The 18,710-nt window shown below is 34.8% G+C and overlaps 1 protein-coding gene across 1 annotated transcript in view; it reads right to left on the bottom strand.

Moving 5' to 3' along the window:
- Positions 1-1,638: 1,638 nt before the first annotated feature.
- Positions 1,639-18,710, bottom strand: part of LOC132111794 (ALK tyrosine kinase receptor-like) — a 512,104-nt gene continuing 495,032 nt past the window's right edge. The window contains exons 24-29 of the mRNA XM_059519394.1: positions 17,916-18,013; positions 15,405-15,497; positions 6,953-7,054; positions 6,647-6,781; positions 6,399-6,489; positions 1,639-3,412 (exon numbers count right to left, since the gene is read on the bottom strand). Coding sequence (XP_059375377.1) covers positions 2,495-3,412; positions 6,399-6,489; positions 6,647-6,781; positions 6,953-7,054; positions 15,405-15,497; positions 17,916-18,013 — 1,437 coding nt within the window. The 3' untranslated portion in view covers positions 1,639-2,494. The remainder of the gene's footprint in view (positions 3,413-6,398; positions 6,490-6,646; positions 6,782-6,952; positions 7,055-15,404; positions 15,498-17,915; positions 18,014-18,710) is intronic.

The following is an 18,710-nucleotide window of genomic DNA, read 5'->3' as shown; positions in this document are numbered from 1 at the left end:
CCTCTACACATCTGGTATATGCTTTAAAGTTGCTAGTTTGCCCATTTGTTCAATACATGTTGAAATTTATAAATTTGTCTGAAGACTCTTAATTTTATGTCTAATCTTGTACATTAACTTTATTTTTAACATAATAATTACCTTTTTTTGTTTGCACTGAAAAGAGTACTTAATTATACTTAAAACAAATTCTGATTTTAATTCAGTGTGTGTGTGTGTAAATTATATATATATATATATATATATATATATATATATATATATATATATATATATATATATATATATATATATATATATATATATAATTATATATATATATATGTGATATGTGATACTTTTGGCTATTTTAATACACATTTTGTGTTTGAGAGCGAGGCCAAACTTATTAAATAGTATTTTATTAATTTCTCAGATCTCATCATTGAATGTCAAATTACATAGATTAACAAATACATGATACAATAAGGTTTTACAACATTTTTTTTTTTTACATGTGTGGTCACTTTTTAATTGTGATAAGCAAAAAAAAAAAAAAAAAAAAAAAAATGTTCATCTGAATGCAATACTACTCAGATAAGTGAACCTTCCATAAACCATATCAGACATTTTCCAAACCTCAGCTGTGGACTGGACAAATAATAATAATAATATTAATAATAATAAAAACTCTTTTTTTTTTATAAATTTAGCATTTTACATTAAAATATACCATTTAGGGTATACAGAGTAGCATCAGTTCTAGCAAAGTATCTATGACACTGTAAATCATGATATTGTAAAGTCAAGAGGGATATAAATGAGTCAAATGTTTTAAACGTATTTCAGTTAATATTATGCAATGATATTAATATAGAACTTTCTATGAAGGTTAAAAATAAAGATACAATTATATAATAAAAATAAAATAATAAAAATAAAGATAAAACATTTTTTTTCACAATGAGACCACTATTTAACAAAAAAAGTGTACAAAATTGCCACAAGATATTCCTTTGTAAAACCATCACTATCAAAGACACTAGAGCAGTTCTTTCTGATAGTATAAAAAGACCATCCAACATTTGCTTTTGAAATAGCAGCTTGATAGAACTTAACATTAAGTAATATGACTATAACGATGAATGTTTAGACATTAAAGTGACAAATTATATGTGAAAAATAAGTTTTGGTATGCTTGAAACAAATCCTTTTCCTCAAAGAAACAGGAATCAAGAGAGCATGAAGGACAGTTAATGATATTCTGTGCAAACAGGTGTAAAGCTCTTTTGTACACATTTTTTTTTTCTTTTTATTCTATGCCAAACAGAAAACCAATGGACTATTGGATATTCTTTCTTAAAGAAAAATGCTGATTGTTTGTCTTACACAGCCAATGTTCAAGTTTCGTACAGCATGAAGCCTTTTCACATTACTCGTCAACATTCTCTAATGCATTGAACTCTGTAAGTAAAACATCAAGTCTATAGCATCATTCTGGTCTTGATGTGTGCAAGTCAAACTGTTTTCTGATACTCAGAGTTAAAATTATTTTAAAACCATTTTCTGCTCACATTTCAAAATGCAGTTTATGGTTACCAGACAATTTTCAAGATGAATCTTTATGTGGGTGGTTTAGGTGTACTAGATACATACATTTCATTAGCTAACCAGCTTTACCAGAAAGACCACGCTGGTTGATAACCTTCACCAGATGAGATGTGTTGGTGAACCTCTTGGCCACGCTAGCTTTGCTGATACAGACTAGCATCAAACCTCAAAATTCATGCTAGCTTAAACTCTCAACAAAAATAATCTTCTCAACAAGGATGTTGTGGCATTCAGATAAAAAGCTTGCCCTTTGACCTGTTTGCTACATGCTTCCATTCCAACACCATAGCAACAGGTTTTCTCATCACCAAAAGCCACCAACACTCATCAATTTCACACACACAAAAGCCATTAGAGTTTCTGTTATTATTTATATTTGATAATAGATGAAAACGGCTGCATTTAAAAGCCAACCAAGTCCAAGAATGAACAAATATGATACATAATGAATGAAAGTGAATGGGGGCAGTTTGCTTTCTGAAGCACACCCATTAATAATTTACATGACCTCCAAATAATAAATTAACAAATGAATAAATAAACAAGCAGGCAAGCAAACATCAACAAACCCGTTTTATTTTTTTATTTTTTTCTCCCCCATTATGGAAAAATATCACTGATATAATATAGTCTTTTTCACAGAATTAGTCCTTGGTAGGGCTTAATCAGTTTATTTATGTTTCTCAAATGTGGCTTTCAGAAACGCAACGATCTTGTTACTTTATGCAAATGACAATTCAGACGTTCAGAGAAAATTTCTCTGAGTTTCCAGCGCAGAGCCTTTCTAATCCTAGTCTCATGGCTGAAAAGCACAATGATAAAGCACAAAAGGGCTTAGCAAAGGTGGACATAGATGGATAGCACAGTGTTTTGCAAAGTGGGCACTGATAGAGAACGTGCACAGTCACAGAACAGTGGCATTGTGTCCCTCCATTTTCGGGAGTCTGGAGTCCTGCACTGTACCCATGGTGACCAAAAGCGGGCGGCTGTCCTCAGGGCCGCTGGCCCGAGTCAAAGAGATGGGCCTCTGCTGGCCAGGATGAGGTGGGGGAGGCTGGGGCCCTGGCATGGGCTCCATGGGCAGGCCCTGCTCCTGGTAGCCATACCCAATATTCCCACATGGGAAGCGCCGTAGTCTGTAGAGCGGAACTGGTGCTAGGGTGGCCGAATCCAGGAGTAAAGGAGTTGGTGCAGGAGGGGGCAAAAGTGGTCGACACAGGCCTTGTTGCTGTTGGCGTTGGAGCTGCTGTTGGTACTGCTGCTGTTTGTGCTGTTGCTGCAGGCCCAGAGCTTCAGCTACTGTCACAGTCCGGGCCGCTTGTTCCTGCCCTTCACCTGGGATCCGTGGACTGCTTGCCTGTCTTTGTGCCTGTGCCTGCTGTCTCTTCTGCTGCTGCTGTAGAAACCACGAGCCATAGGTGGGGTTCCACAGGTTGGTGGGCTTTCCGTTATGGCTCTCCTTCTCTAAAGGGTGGGCCTGCATGAAGCCCAAATTCACATGCCCTCCATCCTGGGTGGTCAGGGGAGTTGCAGAGGAAGGTTTGGCAGCTGGTATGGGGGCAGTGACTACCGGGGGTTGGTGGTGGTGATGGGGATGAGGCTGAGATTGGGGAGCTGGTGGAAGTTTGCTGTCAATGAGAACAGCCTCCCCATCTCTCTTAGGCTGATCAGAGTGGCCGGCAGATGAAGCATCCTCGGTGCCCTGAGGGGTTACAAGCAAGGAGGGGGCCGAAGGGTCTTCGGGACGCATGGGTACCCTCTCCTCTTCCTCAGGGATGGGGCCATACTCTACAGGCAAAGGCACATTCACCACATCTGGATCCTAGAGGGAAATTAATAGTCTATTATTTACCTGTGCAGTCAAACTTCCCAGTGTAAAGATTGTTGGTGAAGAACAATAAAGTTCTAACGATTAAATACTGTAAATGAAAACAAAATAAAATAATACTAATAGATCCCAACATCATCATCATCATCATCATCATCATATATATATATATATATATATTGTGTATATATATTACACAAATTAAATTAAATTAAATTAAAGGGGTCATATGATGAACATTATTTGTGTATTTGGTGTAATGAAATGGGTTTGTGGGGTTTAAGGTTCAAAAAACATTATTTTCCACATACTGTACATTATTGTTTCTCCTCTATGACCCGCCTTCGACTTTATTACAAAGCTCATCATCTGAAAAGTGATGTGTGCTCTGATTGGCCAGCTATCCAGTGCATTGCGATTGGACGAATGCCTAAAGCGAAATGCCTTGTGTGGCAAAAACAATAAAACCCATTACAAACGAGGTATGTGTTGCATCCAATGGGGACATAAATACTGATTATAATGACTCACACGTCTTATTATGTGTTGCGTTGTGTATTGCGCTGCATAAACATAAAACCATGTCCGCATTTGTGATCGTAGAAATGACAAACAACAAGCTCTATTCCACCTGGAATGGGTCGATGGTGAGGATTGGGGGGGTGAAGGGGTGCTGAAAGAATAGAGAGAATGAAGATAAGGCTGCTAAGATTATTTATAGTGCTTATCTCTCGAGGTGGTTGGATGGATGGTGTGGTTATTGATAGTTAATTGGCCGCGTTGATTATCTGCGCATGCTCCTTCTGAAATTTGTTAATATCACGCTGTAGGCTACTCACACAGGAAACAGTCCTTATCTTCGGTTAAATGCGTTGCACACATATTTGGGTTGAACTGTTCTGGAACAGTGTAGTAAATACAACCCATCCTCTGATTTCTAGTTGTGTCCTCGTTAGGACAGTCAAACAAAGCAGTTTTGCTTTCACAACGAAACACAACTTCTCCACAACTTTATTTGCATGAACATTTGGGTGGCGTTATACAAATCTTCCCACATCGTGAAGTAGATATGTGGGGGCATGTTAGAATGAGTCATTTTAGGAAGGTGTGGTTGACTCTTAACCTTAATAAAGAATATCTATTGGGATTTGAGACTTTAGTCTTTGCAACTTTACAGATCTTCTTTATGCAGCAAGAGCTGGTAACACAAATTGCATCATATGACCCCTTTAAATTAAATTCAACTTCATTAAGCCAAATTAAACAGAGAATTAAGAATATTAAATTGTGGCATAGAGCAGTGGATCTCAACTAGTTTGGCCATAATACCCATATTTTACCATGGTCATAAAGCTGCGACCCACATTTCTTTAGGATATACATCTATAAATAAATATACAAGCAAATTTATTTCACAAAAATTGTTGACAGATAAGACTTAAGAATATGATTAATACTGATAAACAGCCTATAAGGTAAGACTATTAAATAGCAGTTCCAAACTAGTTTGTGTTAATACAATTATGTTGGAATGAGCCACCACAGTCATTTAAATGTATTCAATATAACACAAAGTGAAAATAACATGGCATTTTTGGGTTATGGAAACAACAGTTACCATGGTGAATACACAATACTAACATGAACTGTTATGAAACATGGAAACTGCTCCTGAATAGAATGAATATCATACCTTCATTCAAATCCTTCCCAGGTAACACAAAGCACCAGTTGTGTGATTTATTGTCACTTTACTTGTATTTTACACGTTGAATGCTCATAGTTTATTTTGTACTTTAGTGAAGTCGTAGCCTAATGGTTAGAGATCTGGACTCGTAATCCAGATGTTGTGCGTTTGAGCCTCGGGCCAGCAGGGACGCCCACTGCTCTGGTTGTGTGTTAATGGTGTGTGTGTGTGTGTGTTCACTGCTATGTGTGTGCACTTTGGGTGGGTTAAATGCAGAGCACGAATTCTGAGTATGGGTCACCATACTTAGCTGTATGTCATGTCACAAATGTTTTTTTGTTTTTTTTTGTGATAAACAGTGCACTGGCCACTTTTCCGTGATATACTACGATACGATATACTATGGTATAACATCTGATAGGACAGGATAATTTGTTTCTTAGGTGAGTAGTGATGGGTCAATCTTGAACGATTTATTCATTTTGAACGAGTCATCTCAGGGAGTGATTCGTTCAGTCGCGCATGCGTACAATTCTTTAGGTTCTGTACTGGAATTAGTCAAGTAGTTCACCTGTTTCAGTCAATGCAGTATTGAGTTGAAAAGAGAATTGATTAGTTCATCTCATGAGTCTTCATGAGTTTTTCAATTTGTTTGTTCATCACGCGACAGACCCATAAGCTTTGACCGATGCATGCCTTTTATACATTATTATTATTATTATTTTTATTATTATATAATACAAACATTACAATTAAGGCAGTACACTTAAAATCATAAAGACAAATAAATAAAAACAAAAGAATATACTCACAGATTTGTTGCCAGGGTAATTCCTTTTATACTGTATATTGTCAAAGCTTATGGGTCTGTCAGGTGATGAATGAACCACTCAAAAAACCTGATGACTCGATAAGATCTCATCTCATTTTTCTCAGGTACTCTTTACTTAAACTGTATCTGACAACAGCTTTCATGCACAACTTTCAAAATAAAAGTCTCACATCAGAAAAACGTTTAGAATTATGTTTTTTTTTTTGGTCGTTGTTGTTGCTGATGTTGTTTTTTTTTACTGTACACTCCGCGACCTACTCAGAACAGTCTTATGACAAACTTTTGGGTTGTGACCCACAATTTGAGAAACACTGGCCTGTTCGATGATGTGCTCTGCTATATTCTGACAAACTCCCTGTGCACAGTATACATAATACATATTGCAATACAATATGAAAATGCAGCTCCTAACAAAGCTGCTGTTGCACAGCATGAACAAACAAGGTTTTAAGATTTAGTACCTGCAGACAATAGTCAATTCTCTCCAGAATAGTTGAGAAGTTTGGTCTGTCTTCTGGTTGATGCTGCCAACTCTGTGTCATTATCCGGTACCTAAAAAAAAAAAAAAAAAAAAAAAAAAAAAAAATTATTAATAATAATAATGATAAGATGAAAGCATAGTTGTTATATATATATATATATATATATATATATATATATATATATATATATAATATACAATAATATACATATTAAAATTTTCACTCACACTGGCCCTGGGCAGTTCTTGGGTGGGTCCATCCGGCCTCCATTAGTAACAAACTCCAACACCTCTTGGTTACTGCGGCTCGGGTATGGCATATACCCCAGAGAGAAGATCTCCCACAGCAGAACACCAAATGACCTGAAAAACAAGTTGAAAGGAGGGAAAGTGAAGAGTAGAGTGAGATGAAAGCATAGTAATTATGGAAAGAAGCATATTAGAGTGTGAAAAAAACAGTGGGGTTGCAATAGCATATGACAGAACTTGAAGCAAATTTATCTTTTAAATATGTAATTATATTTCAGTGCTCACCATGTATCTGTTTTCGAGGTAAAGATTCCCTCCATAAAGGCCTCAGGAGGCATCCATTTGACTGGCAGCATAGCACGTCCTCCTTTCCTGTAATAGCTGGCTCTGTGAAAAAAAAAACAAAAAAAAACATGCCCAGACAAAAAATAATAATAAAAAAGTGGTGAACATTTTTATGGATGCCCACAGCAGCCAAGTGGAGTGATTTGTTAACTCCAGTCATGGATCAGAGAGTGAAAAAGCACTGCAAAATGAAAAGAACAGAAATTATATAAAGACAAGATGGCCATTTCTTGTAGCTGATTCATATCCATGTTCTCTGAAGCCTTGACTTGATCCTTGGTCACTAAACTGGTTGCTAAATGAAGACTGGGTTTAATTGCATGCATATGGCTTGACCTTGTGTTTAAAGAAATAAAGTATTATAATTACAAAGAGTAGCACTCATACTAAAGTGTGGGGCTAAATTAATGCATTTTAAGCAATGACTGTACTAATAAGTTCATCTTGCGTGTTCATTAAACATACAAGTTTAAGAAGTTACATTTAGCATGTTTTTTCTAGCTGTTAGTTTGAACTAAAATAGATAAGAGTCACTGGTTTTAGAGTCTCCACTCAATTAAGTCGAAATTAGTTGGAACAACTTTTTTGGTCATCAACTTAAAAAATTGTGTTTGAGCCAAAACTTTTAAATAAATACATAATCATGCTTAATTTATAACTTTACTCATAATATAAAGTAACGTCATAATTCACATAATTTCTGGACAAGAAAAGCAATTTAACTGAATGTTGCATCATCCTAAACATTAAGCTTCCTGATTTTAGAACAGTAAGTTAAGGTTATGGTAGTTAGGTCAAAGGTTTATGAAAAGTGACATATTTAGTTGATTTGAAATTCTTGCTTAATTTGCTTGTGGTAATCCATAGTATAATGGTTTAATAATACATATCGATATTATGGACAATGTAAGCAAATTTTCAAAGACGATTTAATGAATCAAGACAATTTTTTTTCCATCCTTACTGAAGTGAATACAGTAGTCATAAGACAGCTGAAGACCTAATATAGCCACTAAATCCAAGTACATGTTCACAGATACACCTCCTTATTGGTTCTGGACCAATATTCCAATCAATAAGATTTTAGGGTTAAACTTGGGACATAATGGAATAGAGATATTACAGGTAGATTATATGAAAACTTAGGTTTAGGTTTTGACCTATGATTGTTTGTTTAAAATGTTGGTCCAGTACCAAAAAATGATGTTGATCCAGCAAAATGTTCTACTTGAGTAAATCACATCATGCCCACTGATACAAAGACTGCAGCTTAACATGATTTACACATGTAGGACATATTTAAATTCAGATGCAAAGATGCAATTGCAGATGCAAATTTCAGTCAGACTTCACTATGCAAAAAATATTCAGTACCTGAAAAAAATCATCTGCACTGTGCCTTTGACGCTATATGCAAGATATATTTGCATGCAAGTAAGTGTCATGTAAAGGTACAGTTGTAGCAGTAACAACACCACATTCACATTTAACTAATGAATCTGGCAGACTTGCTTACCTAAGCAACATACATTGTATTCAAGATTACATGGAAATTAAAAATTATATAAATATATAGATATATCCTGTCTGCAAAAGTCCTAAACTAAATTGTGCCATGAAAATAACTTGTTCTGAATATCTGCAACACTGTTATAACACAGTCACTATTTACTTATTATAGTACGCTTACTTATAGCACAAACCAAAAAGGACAATTCTGTCATTAATTACTTTTATGTTGTTCCAAACCTGTATGTATGACTTACTTTCGTAAATGGAACATAGAATTAGATATTTCAAATGATGTCTCCGGTTTCTCCATACAATGAAAACTTAATTTGTCTTCCAGGTTGCATACAGGTTGTATGTTAAGCTTGAGTAAATAATTGTCTTAGCAGCCTCACATAACACTGCAAAACTGCATATAAGTTATACACAGGCAAGCACCACACATTTATACAAATATAGCTTCACTGAATGCAGTATCTGAGTCTTATCTGAAGACATATTCTTCACATTTCTCATAGTGTGATCGCTGTCTGTCTGAAACCATTTTCTTCATCCAGAGCTGATGCTATCAAGATCTAGTTCCAATATATGACCCTCTGCTGACAACAGTGAAAAACAAATAAAGTGAGAGAAATTTTGCCAGCTACCCTGAGGTTGTTAAAGCAATATTCTTGTGTATAATGCTGAGCATTCATAACAAAAAGCAAACAAGACTGAAGCTGAAAAAAATATAATGGCCACTATCTCCAAAACAAAAGCATTTGCACTTTTGTCAAAATCCTGATGATGCTGGTCTTTTCGAGCTCTGGTTCTATATGATCTAGCTTGTGGCTTGCTGGGGTTGTGGCAGCCTGTTCTACCTCCCTCAGGAAAACACACCTCACATACTAACATAACACTCATGTTTCCACCAATCTCAGCCATGCCAACAGATTTCGCATTCCAGGACTCAAGAGAAACCAACAATGAAACCCTCTGAAGTATGAAATCAAGAAGAACACAAAACGTTTGCATCGCTACTGACTATATGGTCCCTGGTGGGATGGATTGCTACCACAGGCGAGCAGATTGAGGAAAGTAGATGAGGCAGGGGAAGCAAAGTTTGGGATGGTGAAGTTCTTAAATTCAATTTAAGAGATAAATCAAAATATCTTCATACTTATATTTGTATTTTGAATATCAGTTAAAAAAGGGTTATGTATATGGCTGTATCTTTCTCATTCTAGATAGTGTAGCATTTGGACCAATCAGACAAACAACCATTTGTTATATTTAATAAATAATATCTAATACCTCCTCATCTAACAGGTCTATGGACCCTTCCTGCAAAATACAACTATCGCCTCAAAAAGATCAGAACAGGCATACGGTTAACACTATAGGTTTATGACGCCCAGAAATGTGGCTAAGCAACTCTTAACTCAAGTATCTCAAAAACAGACACATAATGCACATAAAAAGGGACTCTTCTTGAATTAATTCATAGAAAAAACCTTTATTTTAATTAATTTACATATACCTTAGGGCATATCTAATTTAATATGCAAGAGACCATACTAGAAACAAAGAGTTGTAAAACTTCCCTCCAAAAGGTACCATTCCTCATTGGCTCACTCAAATCCTGAGGGTGTGACATCATCTACCTATATAGATCACTAATCACCAGGTCAGGTGGTTCTTTTAGATTCAGGAATTCCAGGAGAAGATGCTGAGCTAAAAGCCTTAAAAACCACGCTAAGCTTGTGCCAGGCTTCGACCTTGACTATTCATTCATCAAGATCCTCTGATCTCATTTGTATCACACTTGAGGTTGTTCATTGTTTGTTCATAACTGGAGCCCCTAATCATGCAGATTTTTGCTACATGCTCTAAATAGTATTGTACAGTAAGAACGTTCTTAGACTTGACAGACAGTTGACACTGAGAGGTCAAGTAAATACTTACAGCGGATCTAAATATTTATAATTAATCATGACTAGTTATGATTGATTATTCATATTGCCCCTTTGAGCTGATTGGCTACAACGGCATATGATTGGGCAAAAAAAAAAAAATTCTGTGTAGTGCAATATGAGTCATCAATATTTCCTAGAAATAACAACTGAATATTTTAAATCTGAATACCCACTAAAAGTGAATTTCAACATTTATTAGTACACCGGAATATACAGTACATTACCTCAGAACCAACAATAACTACAGGAGACAAAACTCTAATTTTAATTCATATTGCCTTTAACAAAAACTTATAATTAGTCTAATTAGGATCAAGGTGTTTCAGGGAGTTTACAGGATGTTCTTGTTTAAAAACAGCAAGACAAAACATAATGCAACTGATTTTAATATTTAAAAAATACATATGCTCCATACCAATTTAGTGCTCAAAGCTCTCATAGTCATCACAAACCAATGAATTATGCATAAAAACAGGAACATTGCTCACAACAAACATTTGGACTCTAACAGTTACCGTGATAAAATTTATTGTTAAATGCGGTGAACTTAAAAGACAAGTTGTGTTTTGATGGCTATAGTGGTTTTAAGTATTTTTATTTTTTACTTATTATTTTAAAGCACGGTGCTTTAAAAAGGACCAGTACAGAGATAAAGCTTGTCAGAAATAGATTTAGTATGCTAACATTGTAACAGTTTGCTGTCAACACGTTAAAGCCCTCTCCAAGACACTGCATCTGCACTCACCCTTTTTAAAGCACCATGCAAAAAAAAAGATAAAAGCTTAAAGATAAAATAAAAAGTGTTTGTTGGGAGACTAGTTGATCATCTTGACCTATCCCGAGTGATAATGACACGCAGTCAAAAATCGAGGAAACCTCTAGAGTGTTAACTATGTCCATTAAAACTGACCACATCTCAGCATTTGAGGACAAGATAAAATATTCACGCAAACCTCCACTGTAATTCTACCCATCCCCAATCACATTTTCCATTTTCCTCACAGCTCTGAACTCCTGCGTTGTCGGCAGAGCTCAGCGGGAAAATGCAAGGAAAATCTACATCAGCAATTAGAGCGCACTTTTATGGCAACACTCCGGAGGGAGTACAACAATGCTCCATCTTTCCCCCTTAGATTTTCTCAGGTTAATGATACCATTCTTTCACCAGCTAAGTGAGCCATTTTCAGACACACGTTCCAGTTGTAGTTGAAAGGCAGTCAAGCTCACAACTCCTTTCACTTCGTCACAATAGATTCACACTAGTGCCAAATTATGTATCTCTCCAAAGACAGTCTATAGCTTATTAAGACTGGATATTGTTGGTTGTAATACAACACCACATGGCTTTACTAACCATTCTGATAAGTAAGATAGTGACTGACCTCTTTAAAGTGACTGACTGATTAATTGATTGATTGATTAACTGACTAGGTAAGATTTCCTTGTTGTTGATCTAAAACGAACTTGACAGTCACTGTGCTTTCTCGCATTATAGAAAAAAGCAGCTGTGACATTTTGATAATAGCTCTTTTTGTGCACCTTTCACAGAAAAAATTTCAAGAGTTTTAAGTGGCACTTAACTTTGAACTTTTAAGTTCAGAATATTAGTCTACTGCTATAAGTTCACGGCACTTATAAAGAGTAATATGATTACAGAGGAACAAATGATAAAGTGGGACAGTTAAGTTTGAATATGAATTTTATTTTGAGTAACCACCAACCAATTTACAACCGCCAGTAGGAAATTCAATGGTAGGGAAATTATAGTTTTACTACTTTAAAAAGATGTGCATTAGATTTATAAGTTAACTTATTATTATTATTATTATTATTATTATTATTATATATTTTTTGTAAATGTCATAAAATTTCAAGATGTGAAATGTATCTGAAAATTTGAAAGTGGTTACAAAAAAAATAAAAATAAATAAAGCACAGACTCCTTTCTGGCTTGTTTTAGACGAGAAATGAAAAATGAGTCCCACTTTAGTATTATTCTGGGCATTGATGAGAAGAGGTCTTTAAGTGTTCTTCTCTGTATTTAAAACAATAGAATGTTGATAATTTTAGATTTTCACAGACACTTTATACTTTTTATATACATTATTATTATTTATTTTTTTATCAGTATGTGTGTTCCCTGGGAATCCACGACCTTTTGCGCTGCTAATGCAATGCTTTTTTTTTTTTAAAGGGACAATAAGTAACTTTTTAGGTATTTTATTATCTAAAATCAATATTTTTATTCATAAATATGCCCTCAATGGTGTACAAATACCTATGCCAATGTTTCAACTAATCCTCGTAAATGAAGAATTTATTATCTTTATATACATGGGACGGGTAGGTCGACGGAGGCTTCCATGTAGTTCCGCCATCTTGCAAAACTATAATAGCAGAGAGGGACAAAAAGTACTAAGCCAACGCGTTTCCACAACGCGTTTTCGGTCAGAGCCAGAAACGCAGGTGCAGAGCAGTGAGAGGCGCTTGAAACTGCACCGGCAAGTTTAAAAGTCTGGATTGCATTCTTATTATGGAACATACATATGCCGCGCCACAGGAGAAGAAAACATCATCGCCAAAACAGTCAAAAATTTAACGTAAAAGGAAACGTGACCGTAGATTACAGAAAACAAGAGTTAATGTCGGGGAAGCTTTTTCTAGGTGGAAAGAGCTAATGCTGGATAAAGATTTCAAAAGAGTGAAGACAATCTATATTATAATATTTTTTCTTTGCTTGGTTGTTATTATATAGATAGACGAACATTTATAGTTAAAAGTTAAACAGGCTATTTGATGAATAGCAGCTATTGAGTAATGTAGCGAAGGTGCTAAAAACTAGATTTGTAAGTTTTAGTTTTTGTAACCCAGAAATTCTATAGAAATATTTGAATAGCATTGTTTGCACACCTAAGGCTACCAAGTTAATGTTATCTGACATTTTCTGTTATTTATCAGTTATACTGTGTCCTCGCATTGAATAATACAGACGCATACTGTAATTCAGTATCTTACGCGTATAGTGTTAGTTGTCATGTTGCAGTTTGTTTGAAATAACACACCTGTTCACCTGAAGGAAAACTCGACGAAGTGCTATTAGAAGACATCCAGTCAAAGCTTTTTGGTACATATCGCCTACCGTAGATGCAACGCGCATTTGAAAAAGCGAGGCCCTGGAGAGCAAAATTAGTTTGAATGCAAAATACAATTTCACCACTAGATGGGAGTAATTCCTACTTACAGTCCCTTTAAAGAAGAATCTTCTCTTATGCTCATCAAAGATAGAAAAGAGATAAAAAACTAATAATGTGAGATATTATTATGATTTAAAATAAATAATAATAATAATAAAATAAATAGAAGTTTTCTATGTTAATATACTCTGAAATATAATTTATTCCAGTGAGTTTCACAGGATCCTTTAGAAATCATTCTTAAACAGTATGCTGATTTATAATCAATGTTTGATAAAGTTGTGCTGCTTATATATGTATATATATATATATATATATATATATATATATATATATATATATATATATATATATATATATATATATATATATATAAGATTTTAAATCTTATGTGCCCTCCAGAAGTTTGCGCTCTGCAAGTGATCGACGCCTTGTGGTACCATCCCAAAGAAGTTCAAAATCACTCTCACGGACCTTTTCCAGGACTGTGCCCAGCTGGTGGAATGACCTCCCAATCTCAATTCGTACAGCTGAGTCTTTACTCATTTTCAAGAAACAGCTAAAGACTCATCTTTTTCGCCTGCACTTAACCAACCAGCCACTAGCACTTTTCCTTTTCTTGTCTTTTAATTTTATAAAAAAATAAAAATAAAAATAAAAAACCTACCTATGCGTTCTAGACTAACTGAGACTTGTCATGGCACTTGTATACTGTTGTTGTTCTCTTGTTGACCTGACTGCTTCTATTGTTCTCATTTGTAAGTCGCTTTGGATAAAAGCGTCTGCTAAATGATTAAATGTAAATATAAATGTGTATATATATATATATATATATATATATATATATATATATATATATATATATATATATATATATATATATATATATATATATATATATATATATATATATATAATTCAGTTATTTATTTATTTATTTTGTCAACCGTGATACTTTTTTCCAGGATTCTTTGATGAAAGTTAGAAGTTAAAATGAACAGCATTTATTCGAAATAGATGCTGCCCTTGTGAGCTTAAGAGACCTAAAAAAAAAGAAAAAAGAAAAAAGAAAAGATAATAATAATAATAATAATAATAATAATAATAATAATAATAATAATAATAATAATAATAATAATAACGACGATACTAAAAATTAAAACATATAAAAATCTTTCTGATCTCAGATGTTTGAACAGCGTGTAAACTATAGGAGTGTTTTGGTAATATGTTTTGTCTAACATAGCGAAGGTCGTGACTCGTGAGCGATTGCACGAGAGAGAATGTTTGACTAGTGTTAACCCACAGGTGAACCTCAGTATAAATAAATAGGAAACAGAAATCTACCCTTTGAATTAGCTGAGTGCCTACTAAATAATTTTGCTTGGCTCTTGCCTTAAAATGAGAAATATGCTGATAATAAAAGCTTGCAAATGAGTTTTCAGAATGAGATACACTTATCTTTACTTAACTGAAATACTGTGGAGGAAAAACAGCCTCTAAACAGTCCTTCATATTTTATGGCCAATTGAATATTGAATATAAACATGGATGCAAAATAGAACTGTCATGTTTTTTTTTTTGTTTTGTTTTTATTTGAGTCTGCCATCTCCAATTTCCATGGACTGGTGCTTGTTTATTTTATTGTATTTTATTTAACATTTTGTGTACCTGTAAGGGTGATATTAAAGTGAATTATGAGATCATGATGCCATACTGAAATATGTAGCATACCTGTAGATGTCTCTGGCCATGCCAAAGTCACCTATCTTGGCCACCCTCCCCACACCTTTGCAGGTCAGAAGACAATTCCTGGCAGCAATATCCCTGTTAAGAATAAAGAATGTTTATTCTGACGGTCAAATTCAGAATAGAGAGACATTTACCTCAGATATTAATCTGATTTAAAAAAAAAAATACATTAAAAAAATATTCAGTATCATCATATAGTCACAGTTTATCTTGAGATGTTTATGCTGTCTTGTTTCTCCTGTAATATGTATTGTTGTTTCACCGTTGGATTTTCATTTTTCAAATATATTAAAGAAAGCTGCATTTAGATCACCCTCTACTTGTTACCCGCCAGGACACATATTTTATGCTAAGATCTATTTTCAGTAACTTTAGGTTTGCTAGCTTAAAATTTGTAGCAATGGTGAGCAATAGTGTTTCCAGTCCCGTTACTCATTCATTTTGTGCAGAGGTTTCTGTGTGGTCCCACAGATCTGGTGTGGAGACCGCTGCCATGTACTATTTTGAACAAGCTGGGAGGACTTGGCTTAGACAGAACTTTGTTTCCGATGGATTCAAAGCAACTCAACACTTCAGGACTTCCAAGCTGTTATTGTGGACTGTTTAAAGTTTGGAGTTTGTTTAAAAAGGAGAGGACAGAACATCACAGCTTGCTGTATTGGCTACTTCAAGAACCAGTTATGTATGGAACTCGTTTGACTGCAACCTGTTAAATATGTCCCAGTTTACTTAGACAGTTTTGTATGTCTAATGTAGAGACTTTTGGACATGTAATCCAGCTTTCAGGTGCAAACATGGACAATGCTCTTTTCCTTGCCTCCCATTTAAAGGTGCACTCTGTTCGTATAATCGCTTTGTTGCTCAAAAAGTGGAAAAAAGCTGTAACAGATTCTGAATGTACTTTATAGCTTGACTATTGTAATGGTTTCGTTCAGCCCAGTGTTAAATATAATTTTCCTTTGATTATTCTGTTCCAGACTGTACAGGGTTTTTTTTTTTTTTTTAATGGCAATTCTAATGCGTTTGTGCATGATGCTGATAAGAAATTGTTATACGGTTTGATTGTTAAGATTTTGAACAAGGACAATTTAAATGGAAAAATTGACACTCCATTGAGAGCTCGTTTAGGTTTGATTGATGTTGTTGGACCTGAATGGAGAGCGTTGTATAAACCTCCATTGTTGAAGGAAGTTGCTGATTTGCAATGGAGAGTTTTACAATCAGCCATTGCTGTTAATGCTTTTATTTCTGTGTTAAACCCTGATATTAATCATGACTGCCCTTTTTGTACTTGCCGTGAGGCACTTTTTCACTGTTTTATGGACTGCTGTCATCTCTTGCCACTGTTCTCAAGGTTGGAAGATCTTTTTATAAATTGTTTGGTGTAGTTTAGTTTTTTTTTAGGCTATAGGTATTCCTAGAAAATTTTATTTTGGCAAGGGCAAAGATGGCTGTGTATATGAGTAGACAAAATAAAGTGGAATTATCTATAAATGATAATGCTGTTTTTGTATATGTCGAAATGTTGAAAGCTTGTTTAAGAATATATGTTAAATATATGGCATTATAAAGATGTGCTCTGCTCTGTTGTAGAGAAAAAAATTAATTTTCAAGAGTATTCTGATTTAATGTAACTTAAGAATTTGATTGTTGATTTTTTTGTAAACTGTTTTAATAACGTATTTGTAAGAAGAAGAAAAAATCTCTCCCTCGATTCAATTCAATTTAATTCAATTCAATTCAGGTGAGCTTTACTGGCATGACAAAAACTGTACATTTGTATTGCTGAAGCAGCTGCTGCTGGGCTTCTTACAAATAGTGCACATACTGTATGTATTAACAGAAAGAAAAATAATAATAGTAATAATAAAAATGTATAAAAAGTATTAAGCATGTAGTGCAATATGAATTAGTGTATGTAAGTGTATACGTTAGAAATAAAATAAAATAAGATAAAGTATTAGATTTACAGTGTGTGTTTGGTATTCCCTACATTATGGGGACCAAACGTCCCCATATAGAATAGTAATACCAGTAAATTCTGACCTTGTAGGGATTGTCAACAATGGATTACACCTTTATGCCAAAAAATACAAATACAAAATTCCTCAGAAAGTGCAAAACTTTCAATCCCTCTGGTTTTTGACCAAAAAGTTGAAGCTGAACACGAAGGCCCAGATACATTTTAACCCGGTGAGGAACTTCAGTAAGAAACCGCAGATGGGTAGGAGCCCAAGCGTCCCTGTTCTATACCGGGATTGATGACCAGACTGCACATGTAGCATAAATGAGCTCTAAGTGGACTCATTTGTCATGCCATTCCGGATAAGAGTGTCAGAAGGAAATATAACTCCCGGTGCAGGTAAGAGAGGGAAGCAGAACTCCTGAACAGAGTCAAGAGCGCTGAATTTGTGCTGACTTCAGAAAAAAAGCAGATCATCCATCTGTTGTTAAATCGATCTGTAATGTGTGTTGGGTTGTCTGTAATTATACCTGTGGATGAACTGGTTCTCTTCCAAGTACTGGCAGCCGCGGGCGATGTCTCTAGCAATGTTGAGAAGATCTACCATGGTTAGACTTGAAGGATGCTCCTGGAAAACATTACAGAAAGTCAGAATTCTGGGTATTCCCTTGAGGAAAAGAAGTATACTTTAGCAAAGTGTCCAAAATAATATTAATTAATATACCTAATAAATATACTTAAAATAATATAATTAAGTGCAAACAGATTTTAATTACTTTGGATACATAATTGCATGCTATGTACATTTAATTACAAATCTATTGCAATTTAAGTAGATATGTAACCCAGGACCACAAAACCAGTCATAAGGGCAATTTTTTTGAAAGTGAGATTCAAACATAACATGCAGCCTCGCACATAACATGCAGGAAAAAAATATTAGGCTAAATCGTGTGCACAATTTACTAATTCGTTCCCTCAATGTACTAAAACGTGCACACGATTACTATTGTGTTCCCTCGATTTACTATTTTGTTCACTCGATTTATAAATTGTGTGCACGATTTACTAATTCGTTCCCTCGATTTGCTAAAAGGCAATGCAGTAAAACAGTAAATCGAGGGAACGCAATAGTAAATCGAGGGAACACAATAGTAAATCGAGGGAATGCAATAGTAATCGTGTGCACGTTTTAGTACATTGAGGGAACGAATTAGTAAATGCAAGTTTTTTCTTGCATGTCATGTGCGGGGCTCTGTAAACATCATATAAAAGCTGGATAAATAAGATTTCCATCTGTGTACTGTTTGTTAGGATCGGGCAAT

This window comes from Carassius carassius, chromosome 31 (assembly GCF_963082965.1).
Source record: "Carassius carassius chromosome 31, fCarCar2.1, whole genome shotgun sequence".
NCBI classification, from domain to species: Eukaryota; Metazoa; Chordata; class Actinopteri; order Cypriniformes; family Cyprinidae; genus Carassius; species Carassius carassius.
The sequence above is the reverse complement of the archived record's forward strand: the minus strand, read 5'-3'. Positions and strand labels throughout refer to the sequence as shown.